Consider the following 14,720-nt stretch of genomic DNA (forward strand, 5'->3'; position numbering starts at 1 on the left):
TTTCTAAAATGAAGCCGAGAGAGCTGCAATGTTTTCATGCTGTTCATACATGTCTGCCTCGAACTCAACAGTATCGCTGAATTATCATGACATTGAAGGACATTTTGCTCATCACCTCAAACCTACAAAGCTCAACTCCCCGTAACGAATGATAATAGGTTTCAGCTTGTGTGTTTTCAAGCACAATCCAGATGTTTGGAAATAAAGTCTTTGCTTCGTTTCACAGTTTTGGAGAAGATTTCTTGAGAAACTTTACAAAGAAGATCCAAGGAGCATCAAACCAGCTGCTGTGAAGGACTCACCAGTTAATCTCATGTGATTAACTGCAAATTTTAAAAACGTGACCAAGGATTGTGGTGGATTCTGTCGAGTCGATTCATCCAGGTTCGAAAAGTCTCCTTCAAAATTCTACTTCCATGTAAGGATTTGCTACAAATTCATCCAGCTCCTAAAACCGCGTTTAATATCATTCTAAACCCTTGATAGGATATTGACCTTTCCTCAAAATCTCCTTCTTATAGGAATAAAAACTCAAGCGTGTTATTGTGTTTCATCCTTCAAAAGTGTCCAGATGTCAGCCCAGACGGTTGACAGTTCAGTCCATTTGTTCCCAACCTGCCGTCACAACAAAACCCCGAGCTCGGCGCCGGTCGCGGAGTCTTTTGTGACAGACTCCCCGCTGACCCAGCCGGGATCAGAGGTTCTCTCAGAGCTCTCATCACGCTGACTGACACTTGTTCATATCAGAGCTAGAGGGCAGCCTCACATCAGAGCACACCGTTTGTGAAATCTGTCCACAGACTCTTGGTTTTAAAGTCGAGAAACATATGTATGTGTGTATGATTTTAATCATGTTTTTGTTTCTTTTTCATTTAGATTTTGACTCAATGAAACCATCTTTACAAAAAAAAAAAAAAAAAGCTTTCAGTTCAATGGTGAACCCAGATATTCATTAGAAATGTTGTCTGCTGGAAAGACACTCATGCATTCCAGGAAGCAAAAAAAGTAATCATATGAATAATAATAATAAAACACAAAAGCAGAGTAGCATGGTGAACAGTAAAAAGATTCTGTTCACAGATGTAAACAGCTCACACTGGGCGTTTTACCACCGATAACCATTTTTGCTGCTTCCTCGTTGTTTTGAGGGCTCAGGCTGCATTACGTTGTGCAATAATCTCGCAGAAAAAAAAAAAATACAATAACGGTTGTGTTAAACTGTTTGAGCCTCAGAGAAAATGGAGGGATCATTATGGGAAGGGAAACAGAGCAGCAACAAACCTCAGAGTAATAACAGCTGAGATCAGCTCAGCAGGGAGACCAGAAATATGATAACCCTCATAAGGAAAACTGAACCTGCAGCTGTTGCATCTCCTACAACTCTTCCTCCCGCTCACACATCTAAGCACTCCAGCAGGGAGCACAAGCACATTATAAAAATATAAATAAATAAATCATTTAAAATAAAACAGAAAAAAAAAAACAGCCCTTGTTCTTGGAACCCACACTGTGCTGCACAAGCTGGTTCGGTCATCTACAACATTTATGAAGCTTTTTCACTTTTTTTTCAGTTTTTTTTTTTCTTTTTTTACTGAATTAGTCTGAAGCGCCACATGTGAATCCCTCCAATTAAAACCCCAAATAAGGAAAAACCCAAAGCGGCATCATTCATTCAAATTAAAAGAAGCTTGGTTATTAAATGAAAAAAAAAAAAAGAAAAGTTTTAACTTTACATCTTCTTTCCTCAGCATCATTTGGCAGAAACAAAAGGATAATATTGAAAAAGAACAATTCTCTTTCATCTGTTTTACAGAAAAAAAAAAGCAGCTTTAAATCAAACGCCCCAAATGTGGTTGATGTGACTGTTGATCAATGCTCAGCCAGTGCTGCTAGCTTCAGGCAATATTTTAACTACATAAAATAGCATGTGACCAAATGACATTCAGTGCTTCATGCAGCATTGGCGCGGCATTGCACCAATTTACTCAGAGTGATTCAAGTGAAGTCAAATGGTTGACTTCTTAAAGCATCACTACATTTTTTCCGGCAAAAATTTGCTTTCAAACCTGCTGAAACAATCTGAAAATTTTCTCTCTGGATAAAACTACTTGCACATTTATGATGTGTATGCTCTACAGAAGTAGAAGACGTAAAATCCAAAATAAGCCCAAACTTAACCCATTTCAGGATGAAAGGAGCAGATGGTGGAAATCAGTGTCAACAATCGACTCTTGTTTTCTGTTCCTGTCTAAAGGAATAAACAGCTGAATGACACCTTGACACCAAAATGCCACAAAACATATGCCAAAACAGGTTCCTCATCTTGATTAAATACACATTTACAGGATTTTTAAGAACAATAATGACCATCGTGTTGACATCTAAAACTGAGAGCAGAGTTAACATCAAATTTGAAGCTTTTGATTTGGCATTTAAGTCAGTGAATAAATATTTATCCAGGGAATAAAAAGGTGAAACAAAAACCAAAAAATCAAATCCAGATCAGCTGCTATGGACAACCAGAACCCACTTGCTGAAGTTAAATATAAGAACTATAACCAAAGAAATCCTGGAACAGATACCTGTAAGTCATTTAAACATTCAATTATTTACTCTTTGAATCAGGTGGTTATGCAGAGATTCATGTTTAGGTGAATCTCACTGACAGCAGTGGGAGGTTGAAGTATTACACAGGGCACTTTAGAGGGAAACTGATATAATAACATTCTTACACATTTATCAATAAATACTCCTATAGAGGTTATTTCTGCCTCGTTCAAGCCTCAGTTAAGTGGGTCAAATCCCCCGTTTTGCCTGCCGTTATTCATGCTGTTCATACATCCAAACCTAGTAAACTTCATACGTTTGCAAGGTTCCAACGTTTTTTTTTTTTTTTTTTTTAATTTCCGTCAATGAGGCGACGCTTAGCATTAAGTGCCACAGAGTTTGGGGATTGTCATTTTAGAGCACTTACGCATTTTTAGGATTTAACATTATGTGAGAAAGTTCCCCATATTTTCTATTTGTTTATTTTATCATGCTAAGGTTTCTAATTTAGCTCTGATGCATTAGCTTTAAATCACAATGGCCTGGAAGAGAGTATCTGAGAGGCTAAGAGCCCGCATCGCTCTGTATCCCTGTATTGTAATTGCCACCATCCCTTATTGATCACACTGAAGAACCCATGAAAGCTAATGTGATTTCATTAAGATGCAATCAAAGTGAGCTATCCCAAACAAACACACGGGAGAACGGGGTCCTAAAGTTTCACTGCTACAACCTCTCTCAGTCTGGAAACGGTGGAAATCATTGAGGCACTTAGAGCTTTTTTCTAATGGCTTTTCAATTATTTGCTCACAGCTAATCCCTGAGAGTTCACATAAGGTAAATTTACAACAAAGTTAAGAAGAAGAAGACGAAGAAAAAAAACAATAGTAAATCCGATTAAATGTTTCGGATATAAAAATGAATCTAAAATGACAGAATGTAAGAATAAAGAAGGACTTTTACAGAGAAATTCCCAACAAATGAAAAGCTGGCTTCCACAGCCAGAGGGAAAACACTCCGGTGTGTTTCTGCAAGCAGAGCTGCATCATCTGTCTACAGAAGCTGGTGAGTCATCAAAAAAGAGGCAGAGGCACCATGTGGCGCTATGGTCGGAGACGCAAAGTCACCGCAACATCACAGCTGAGACTGAGAAATGGAAACAGGCAATCTTCAGAAGCAAACAAAATGTGTTTCATCAAAACAAAAGGATTCCTCTGACTAAATCAGAAAAAAAAGATGAACATAACTCGGTGCAAAGCACAATAGAAAAAAAGCAAACATCTGTATGTACCCCATCCCTGCTGGCAGCTGCACAAGTATTATATCAAACACTATAGAGAAAACAGTTCAAGGGAAGAAAAAAAGCATCAGCTGGTTAGTAAACAGAGTGTCACAAATTAAAAGAAAAACTTTTTAAATATCTGATTCAGGTGGATTCAGTTATTTAGCAGATGACACAAGTCAGATGTAAAATTAAGACCACCTCGAGCTTAAGCTAGGTTCAAACTGTAGCTGGAACAGAGAGATTTTGCCCACAGTAACAATACTTCTCTAGACTTCAGAAGTGAATGTTTATGTCAGTCCTTCTGAGGATTCAGAGAACTGGAACAGAAATAGAACATTTCAAACCGACCATGTGTCAATGTGTCACCTTCACAACTTGTGATTTGTTGTAAATTCCCCTGCTCAGTTGGTCCAGAGTGAGAAAAGAAACAGAATGATTGGAAACAACTCATGCATTGTGGATTGTTCAAAAAATAAAATACAGAAACAAAATGAGAGACTTTTATGATTTCTAATACTTCCTCAATAACACAACCACCAACAGATGTAAAAGTATGTCCAATTGTTCAGATTTAAGTAGGAGGGGACAAAACAGCAAAGTGTAGGTACTAAACAGGAACAATGCATTAGCAAGTTCTTTGTATTCCTATTTCGATAAGAATACAAAGAATCCATATACACTTATTCCAAACTATGCTTTCTGGAGCAGAGCTGTTTTGTCTCATCTTTGATTTCCAATCCAGTCGTCTCCGCTAAAGCACACCCCTTGAATTTTACCCCTGAGATTCCAACAGAGCACCAAACAAAAAGCGTCGACCCCTTACCGTACTCTATGTCGTAAAACACGATGAACTTTTGCCAGCGCAGCTCTTCCACCAGCGTCAGCATGACGTTGTTGAGGCGTACGGGCGGCCGGGCTGCCAGCGTATAGCGCTGCCCTCCGGGACTCGGGTTGAATTGGCAGGCCGTCCTGGGGGAGCCGTCGCCGTTCCTCTGGATGTACAGGTGCGGGATGTGCATGGCGTCCGTCAGGGACTGCAGGGCGCTGGCCGAGGCGCAGCCCGTCGAGGTGACCAACGCCAGGATGCCCTGGTTCATCAGCTCGCAGGCTGCAAAGGGAGAGGAGAAAGAGAGAGAGAAATGTTTTTATTTTTTGTTTTGATAAAGTATATATAATTGATCAGTTTCCAGAGAATTGGAACAAACAGAGCACAATGGCTTCACTGATGCACATTGTGGAGGTTAAAAGTGAAAGTTTAACTACATAAACTATTGTAATTGATGCTTTTAGTTTGCCTGCAAGTTGCAAACCCAAATTAAGTATGATTTACTGTAGAAATAGAAACCAAGTTCCTTCTCATCCAATCACATGAGGAGTTTCAAAAAAAGGAGAACAAAATAGCCTTCGCAGATTTCAACAGAACCCTGACTTCAGGTGTCCGGTACCAGCTGCATTTCATCTTAAAAGGGCTGTGCACACTCAAAACATGGACGTTGCCATGACTTCACTGCTGCAAACAGACGGTCGAGAGAGAAAACATCAAACAGCCTTGGATTGAATCTTCACTAAAACTCAAAAAACGTGATATTTAAATTTAACCAGATACCTGACCTCTTCCTAAGAATAAAAAATAGACAGATTATTGCGAAAACAGCAGAAGCCGAGTTATAGCTCTTAGCTGGACATTTCTCATCCTCAGTTGCTTCCATCTGAATCACGGCTTTGGGTGTTAAAGCCTTATCAAACTTTCATCACCTACATTTTGCTGCCAGTTTTCCGTATTTGTAGCTTTTTGTGGTATCTAAATTGAAATGTGTACATGAAGATGGTTAACTCACGGCAGCAGACCAAATTTAAGTATGGGTACAAAAAATGAAAATCAAATCATGCCCTTCATGATAGTCAAGAGCGATAACCAATTATGAGGCATTGAAAAAAAAAAAAAAAAAAAAAAAAAAAAAAATACCAACCAAAATAAAATAAAGTTTGTTGTGGAAAATAAAAACAATTCGCTGCTGTGCATTTTGATGGAACAAGTTTATCATTCTCTGATTTTCTATAGTGATTGCTGTGGCAAGCACAATTTTAATTACATTTCTGGCAGATATTGTAAAACCAATATCATCCCAAAACGTGAATACTTTTACATAAATATTAAAAACAAAATGAAAGCACTGAAAACAAAAAAGAGAGAAAGTTCAGAAATAAGTTTTCTCCCAAATTTTAATACCAAATTGTAATGCCGATCTGTAGCTTCATAAAATGCTATTTCTCTTGCTGCTACTGGCTTTTATGTCCATCACATCCGTTTTATTAAAAAAAAAAAAAAGGAAAATAGATTGAGACAGAAGAAGAGTGGATGTGAACGTTTTTTTTTTTTTTTACTTAAGTCGAATTTAAAATTCTGCTTTCATTTAATTTACCACAAGAACTGTTAATGTCACTATTGGAAAATGAAAAAAATAATCTTAAAGAAAAGTCTTCATTCAACTCTGACACCTTTGCTCAAATCAGCAGCTCTGATGTAAGACGTACAAACCAACACAGTTCTTAAACTGACTTGCTTTTAAGAAGAAAAAAATAAGCTCTTGATAGAGGGAGACTGAGCCAGGCTCCTCTTTTCCTGCAGTAAAACGCAAACCCTCAGAGCAAGACTTTCATCCACACCATATTCACCTCTCACCTCTGTTCATTTTATGTATATATAAATCACAGTTCAAGTTAACAAAGAGCTTAAACATGTCTCTTGCTGCCCACAGACAGCTGAGGAAGCACAGAACTCCCAGCTCATCTTCCTCTAGGAGAGCTCTTGCTTTAAAGCAGGTGTGTCAAACTGTTACAAAGGCAAAAAATAAATAAATGACAGAGATAGCAACAAAAACTGCACAACACATTTGTATCTCTTCCCCAAGGCTATGTATGCATCTTTGGTTCCAACAAATTAGTTTAAAGTACCAGCAGGACGGGACACAGTTTTAAAATTCAAATTCAAACTCTCCAGATTTTATTAGGGCTTTACCTGCAAGCTTCCCTCCATTCAATTTGACAACCAAAAGGTGTGTTTGGTACCAAAATAACGCAGCAAATCACTGGAGTAACATCTTGATAAAACAGGAAAGCACAGCAGTGGCAGCATCATGGAGCTGTTCATCTTCCAGGGAACTTGGATACTGATATTTTTTTTCCAAATGCCACATGAAGGAGGAGCTACAACAACCCGAAGCTTTCAGAATGCCACGAAAAAAAAAAAGAGAACCAGACCAAAGAGTCTGGTTCTCTTTGGTCAAGAGAATTCAAAAGAAAGTCTTTGAGCTCCTCTGAAGAGGGACCTGCACAGATTCTGAGAGGTTCTATAATGTTTGAAAGTGTTCTTGTTCTTGACTTCACCAAATCATTTTTATGGGTTCTTTTTCCCCACTCAATGTCTTCGATATGTTTCAATAAATGTAAAATAAAAAAAAAGACATCTGAAATGATTCCGCTATTTTCCCCCAAAACAAAAATAAATCCTTCAAAGTTGTTTCTCAAAAATAGATTTCTTCTCTCTTATCACGGATTCAATGTCTGCCGTTGGTTTTGGTTTCACCCCAAGAAAACTACTGCCAAACAACTTTGAGTTCCCGACATCAAACTGGAGCCGCATGGAGGCTCTTTCACCTGCAGTGTTCAGACAAAAAGGTGTAGTTTAAGCCTTTTAGACACCTTTCATCTCCAGTTAGAGCCCAAGTTTCTCTGCAGGAGGAGATCTGTCCGGACTAAAAGGTCAAGAAATGCTTCAAAGGACAGCAGGAGTGTTATGACTGAACTCCCACCAGGGGAAAAGATGAAATGGAGAAAAAAAAAAAAGAAAGAAAGAAAAAGGAAGAGGCATCTGTGCTGAGGCAGAGGGGCATAATGTGAAGGCTGGTCGCCTTCAAGGAAAAAGCATAAAAACAGCAGCAGGAGAACAGCTGGCAGGTCGCAGGAATCCTGCTGCTTAATGTTTGATGAGTCAAAGTTGGCTGAACTCGGGCTGACTCCCTCAGAGCCGAGAACAAACCGAGGACACGAGATCATCAACAGTCAGTCGCCTAAGTGCACCGAATCCATCTTTATTATGTGAAAGCTTCTGTGTTAGGGAGCAGCAACGTCTGCGTGTCGGTGACTTTTTTCTTTCATTTTTTTTTTTTCTTTTTAAAGGATCATCAAGGAAAAACAAAAAAAATGCAATCAACCGAACTGATAGATTTTAAGACAACGGGACAAATGTTGCCTCTGAAACAGGATCTAATGAACCAACTCTGATCTAATTAGCAAGAAGTTAGTTAATAAAATAAAACATGTATTTTTATTTTTTGCCAGCCACTCTCTTGATCATATTCTGAGTTCAGTTCATAACTATAAATCAGATGCAACCGCTAGATGTGAAACTTTAAAAGCTGCATCAAGTCTTCAAATATGGTGTGAAGAACACGCTGCATTGCTTTGCAGCATTTTTCTGTTTGCAGCTCTATTTTCACACGTTTGTAAATGTATGCCTCAAATTTGCTTTATAAAAAGGCTACGTCTAGTCCTTTGAACACACTAAACACTATTTTATTCCCAGATTCAAATAAATAAATAAATAACTTCTCCTGGAAGCAAATTACATATTAAAAGAAATACATTTTTGCAAATAAGCCAAGAAATCCCCAAAATTTTTCACAGATGTTGTGTATTATTAATAAAGAAGATGAAAAAAAGAAACTAAGCGTACAATTTGTATGCAACTTGGTCCATTTGCAGTCCAGCAATGCTTCAATTTGCAGAGAACATCCAATTGGTGTCTGCTCTTAAAATTGAACCGATTTCATCCTGATCACTGGCCTGCAGAGGAACCAAATTATTATCAAATCAGACCGTCCCTTTTGGGCACGGAACTGTTTTGATCAGTCTGGTTAAAAATGCATTAGCCGCAACAGCGGCGATAATTAGGACCGAACCCTGAAACAAACTGGAGGCACTTTGAAATAAATCACAGTGAGTCGCCACAAGTAATATTCACCTTTTCTTCAGCTGCCTGCAGACGAGGGAATAAACATTGATAATAAATGGCCAACATGACTGTCAACTCAAGCTCCATCAAAAAGATGTGATTTTTTTTTTTAATATATATTTTTTTATTTCCACTAAAGCAGTGGTATCTAACTTTAGTTATCAAGGACTGGTTTAATGCATGTTTAGATTTTGATCCACACTCAGTTCAGATGGCTGAATTACTTTTGCAGCATGTCATTATGGAGGACTGCTAATCAAATATTCATTTGGTGTGATGAACAGGGCACGTGTCTAAAACATGAAGGACATCAGTGCTTGATGGCTGACTTTGAAAACCACTGTACCTGCATCCTGGGAAACTTTATGTCAGATCTGTGGCGCACCATCAGTCAGGCACTGATTAAAAGAAAAAGAGATTTTCGTGGTTTGGCTGTGGGCTTCGGACCAGCTGAACTGCAAAATCCCACTCAAACTCCGACTTCACCATCAAATATTCGCACATGATGGATTCGGGCTTTAAAATTAGGCCAGCAACAATATTTTAACGGGAACTGTAATTTATGTCCCTTAGCTTACAATGTACTGTGACAAGAACTGACCCCAAATCATTCATTTAAATCAATTCTATATATTTTTTTTAAATATAATTATTCTTTGACTTAAATTTTAACTTCAGGATGAATTTCAGTGGCGTTGAGAGGGTCTGAAGTTATAGAATCGTCTCAATTGCATTCATTACTGTACGACACTCTGTTTCAACAATTTAAAAAAGAACAGAAAAACAGAACGGTCTGCCTTGAAAGCCAACACAGCATTTGGCAGGCCTCTTTAAAACCCTTTATGTCCTAAATTTTGAATCTCCGTCTGGATATTTTTGCTTATTTTAATCAGACGCCGTTCTTTCAGTGTCTTGTGAGTAAATTACCGTAATAACCTGGTATTGGCTGGAAAGCGCAAGGTCTCATCTTTCAGAAACCACTGGCATTTTTCAGGTGGAGCCAAATGTGGCGGAATAACGGTCCTGCAAATTCGTCTGGATCGCCGACGCCCCGTTTAGTGCTTAGAGGTTTAAATAGCAACCTGCAGGCCACATGTAGGTTTCAACATACAAAAATGACAGAGTAAATGACTGATGGTACGTTAAGTATGTTTTTGTTTGCACAAGACAATTCAAAGAAAACACCGGAGAAGGCAGCTACAGACTCACTGACTGAAGCATACCTAAAATGTCAAGGACAACTTTTAGGCCAAACAGTCAGATCACTTCTTCAGTGGATGGAAGAAGTGGATGCATAAATGTGCTTCTACCGTCTGTGCCTGGCATAGGCTATTTGCATGTCTACCACTCAGTGCTGAACAGGTAATGTACGGTGAACTATCACTGCTCTTTCATATCTGCACATCGCCTCCCTGCAGCTCAAAGAAATGAGGTTTATGATAGCTGCAGATTTGGAAAAAAACAACGAAAAAACAAAAAAAAAACAACAACAAAAAAACAGACCAAATGGGGTAGAAAGCTAATTCAGCCTGATTTGAACTTCATAAGTGAAATTTCTGTCACAAGCACAACAGAGTGCAGAAACAAGAAAAAAAAAATCTTAACAAAACCACTTGACTGTAAACCGAATTGGTTTGGGCCAGAGATGCATTAGGGGACGAAAGAGAGAACAGCTTAGCTTTAGCCGCATTACATATTTTTCCAGTATTCCTTCACTTACCAGCCTTTTTAAATAAAAAAAAGAGCTCCAGGAGAGATCATGACTTTCATTTATGTCTCTCCACAAGAGAAGAACAATCACCTGGTTAATGAGGCTCGGAGCACCGGAGACTCCGACTAGCAGTCAGTCCGCCTCTGGAATCATTGAGCACCAATTAACACAGCACACCAGAAAGGGACTAATGGGTTCGGAGGCTTCAGATGCACAGTGCCGGTGGCTGCTAAGATAACTCTCTCAGCAGCCGGCGAAAATGATTTGGGTTGCGACGTGACTCAGTTGCTCTATAAGTCCGCACTGAGTCACGGTTTCATCTGTGCTCAATGAAGCCAGCACAATATTTAGCTGGAGCGACTCCCTGTGCATCCTAATGACACTTACAGAGTGACTTGGAGCAGACGGCGGGAGACAAAGACTATTAGAGATGGGAGAAGACAAAGATCTCCCTCCCTCCACCTGGCTCCTCATTACTGGGATCTCTGGTCAATATCTTGCTCCTAAATTAGCTTACATAAATAAAGTATTCTCTTATCCTTCAGCAGAGGGCTATGGATTTAAATAACATTCCTTTACATTTCATTAAGTCCTCCAAGGCAATTTAATATGGCTGTTATAGATGACAGGTCACCATTTGACGTTACACATATATGTATAGTCAAAGTAGGAATCATTTGTTCAGGATTTAAGATTGTTCATCTGTAAAAACTATAGTCAAGAAAGACATGCATAAATAAGTATTGCCATTACAAAAGAGCCTGGTCAAATCCTAACATCCATTTCTGTTATGTGGTCATAATTGAGCCGTACTGCTTTAAGAACGGACTGGTGCACTGCATGGGAAAGAAACTATTTTACATCTGTTGACAACTGTCAGTGGATGCATAACGCATTGTCAATCCAGTGCTCTGCCTGCCCTACAATTTACTAATCGAAAACATAAAGCCAACTTGCAGATGTGGCGAATCAGATCTTGTAAGCACCTTCCAGGGGTATGGATTTCCTTCTTTATGTGTAAGTCCACTGGTAAAGACATTGGTTGCAGAGCGGTTGACAGGAAAGTAAAAAACTTAGCAGCATGTTGAGTCGAAGGAAAGTTAAAGACATTAAGGGTCCATCTATTTACAGAACTCCTGGAAAACATGGTAATGCAGAATGATGATGTTGAAACCTTGTGAGGTGCTGAAACACCTGCGAAGGTAGATTCGGACCTGATGAAGCATTGTCAATCTTCAAGCAAAACGGCGTAGACCCCATTGTGCTTACCTGAACTAATTTATATCCCCAGCTGCGCTTTTGCTTGATGGAAAATGTTCCCAGTGTCTTCAGGACAGTGTTTCATTCAAACCTCCATTGGCTTTTTTTTTTTTAATGATGAAATGTATTTGGAGTTTTAGTGTTTTCTTGTGTGGATATTATTAAAAATGCTACATGTTACATCATCTTAAAAAACTTCAAATAAATAAACCTCTTCAACTGAGATTCAGTGACGAATTACAAAGTTTTTCTTACTCGAAACATCACTGTGAATGTTGACAATCTGAATGGCATTGTGAACTTTGGTGAGGAGACAAGTGGCAAACCCTGAGAGCACAAAAGTTACCAAATGCTAAACACAAACTTTGCACTCAAAGACCTACTGAACCAGGAACCTGTCAACTTTCAAGGATATTATTTTATCTGAACTCTGAAAGCAGACAGTCCATTAATCCCTTCATAAGACCATATGTGGTCAAGTTGTTTTTATTAACATATGGAGAAGGTATAAGTGAAGCCAGGATCAAATATCACATCAACACTTTGAACCTGAATTTCTGCATTTGAAGAAGAAATGTTTCATGTTTTTTCCAAACCAATCCGGTGAAAGATCAAATAATAATTTGGTGCGGTCAATGTGTCAGGTCTGCTGATTGAACCACAAGTTTACTCGACTTGAAGTTGTCAGCAGGAATATTGTCACTTCATTTTGCCGACCTGAAGCAACATCAAGCTGAAAATAAACAAAAGGAGCACGAAGTGAAATAAGGTTTATTTTAGCTGCTGTTAGTCAACTAACCACAAAATCCCCAATGAGGAGTTAAGAAACATTTTCTCATCATTTGCACTTTCTACAGGGCATTCGAGTTCTGCTTCCTCCTAAAGTTCTCAAAAACCCTCAAACACGACACTCAAACTATTATGGTACTGATGTTTACTTTTGCAATAATTTATAAGTGGTCCTATTCAAAACTTTGCACCTTTCAAAATTAAGTAATGTAACTGTTTGATTACAGAGTGCAGAGCATCCAAAAGTGATGGCTAATTTCACCTCCAAAGTTTCCCCAGTTGGTATCTCTGTAGGCTGTGCCGCACAATAGGACGGGAAATTAGATTTCAGATGTTCGGCACGGAGGGCAGGGGCACAAATAATCAATAAGTAATGAAAACAGATACAGTCGATGGCCCGTCAGAGGAAAACAAAAGGATTAAAGCTGCCAGGCAACACCTTCTTCAACAGATCAGCAGCACCAGATAAAGGAGGAAGATGAGAGGAGAGGCATGGTTCCCGTTTGGTTATTAACTCGCATTTTTACATTACTTTCTTCGGCGTGTACCGCTTTCATGGCAGTGAGGATTTGTTTTGATCTATGCGGAGACAATCAGCAACGAGTGACTAGTGCGACCCTATTAAAGGGAAGGACTGTTTTGCTGGAACTGATTGTATTAGGAAAATGAAGGCTGAATTCAGCTGATGCGCTCGCCAGGAGATGCTTTCACCGAGATGAATGATGAACGACGCGGCCAGCGGCAGGTTTGTGAAACAGAAATGACTCAGCGAGAAGGTAGGAGCTCACATCAAACGGAAATATTTAAGTGAAAGTGAAATGAAACTTTGTCATGAATATATGCAAACCTCACCAGTGAAGTAAACGTTGATATCTAATGTTAAAAATTTGTCATTATGCAGCTACCACAGGTTTTATCCAAACTACTTCTTAGTCTGTGATGAAGAAATCTTATAAACAAGAATTTGTCAAATTTATGTTCCCTATTGATTGCATTGTACTATTATTTTTAATTCCCTCCTCAGTTTGTCTCCTTCCCTCATTTCTTTTGGGTTTCTATTCTGTTGAGGTTTCTTTTCATGTTCTCACTGTGTGAGCTGTCATTTCTCCTCCTCCCCCGCCACTTAAAACTTCAAATTCTGAACTTTTCTTTCTTTCATGTTCTGTCTTGATAAGTAAGACTAAAAGTCATGAGGAGTTTTACCACCAGTCACCACAAGGAGCTCTCCAGTTCAGCTTTGTACAAATTATTATGATTATTATTATTTTCAGAGATATTTTTGTAATGAGCATATCCAAATCTCAGAATTTAAGCAAAGAAGCCAGCCTGGCAAATTTATAACATTTTAACTAAAGGGCAGAATCACAATGGTTTCATGCACTAAAATGTTATTTTCCCTTTAGGAGAGTGCTCTTTATTTTACTGGCTGTGATGGAAGATCCATCATTTGCTTTTTTAAGTCAACCTTTTGTATAATACAATATTTTGCTTCAGTTTCCAATATGTTTTGTTGTATTTTATAGGAAATTTTATTATGGTTTGCAGAACAGCAGCAGAAGAAAAATGTAATGAACTTCATATAAAAAAAGAAAAACAGCACCAGCACCAATATCTTTCAGATATTTAACAAGATCTTTAGTTACCTCAGAGTAGAGTATGAATGAGTGGAGGTTTTTTTATGTGTTTATATATAATGAATATGTTTCATAGTAGCACTGTCAGTGTTCAGTTACTCTCATCACATTGTAAATCTCCACCTTGGTGCTCCTTCTACCGGCACCCTTTAGAGCTCAATTTAATTTTTACCTCAAGCCAAAGAGGTTCTAATTTCTCTAGTGCTTAATTACACTATTCATCTCCATGGATCTGTAGCCCCATTACCCATCATACCTCACGCAACGACAGTGCCGCTCCTTCCCGCCCCAGAAACCGTCACACTGCATCGCTCTGCTCCCTGACAATGTTCCCGTTAATAAGCAAATAAAAAGAATGGTCTGTAAAGCTAATATTGCTGCTGCTCCTGACTTCATCATGGCCGAAAATCCCCTGGATTTAGTTTTCCACTGGCTAACGTTCTGCTTTAACGTCGACAAAGAGGAAATGATACAGGGACT

General features: G+C 38.7%; 1 protein-coding gene across 2 annotated transcripts in view; it reads right to left on the reverse strand.

Moving 5' to 3' along the window:
• grid1b (glutamate receptor, ionotropic, delta 1b) overlaps window positions 1-14,720 on the reverse strand; it is a 406,477-nt gene that overhangs the window by 171,647 nt on the left and 220,110 nt on the right. For both annotated transcript variants that reach the window (XM_055042755.1, XM_055042754.1), the window contains exon 3: window positions 4,656-4,940. In XM_055042755.1, the coding sequence (XP_054898730.1) occupies window positions 4,656-4,940 (285 nt within the window). The remainder of the gene's footprint in view (window positions 1-4,655; window positions 4,941-14,720) is intronic.

Source organism: Poeciliopsis prolifica, unplaced genomic scaffold, assembly GCF_027474105.1.
Source record: "Poeciliopsis prolifica strain line A6 unplaced genomic scaffold, Auburn_PproV2 SCAFFOLD018, whole genome shotgun sequence".
Taxonomy (NCBI): Eukaryota; Metazoa; Chordata; class Actinopteri; order Cyprinodontiformes; family Poeciliidae; genus Poeciliopsis; species Poeciliopsis prolifica.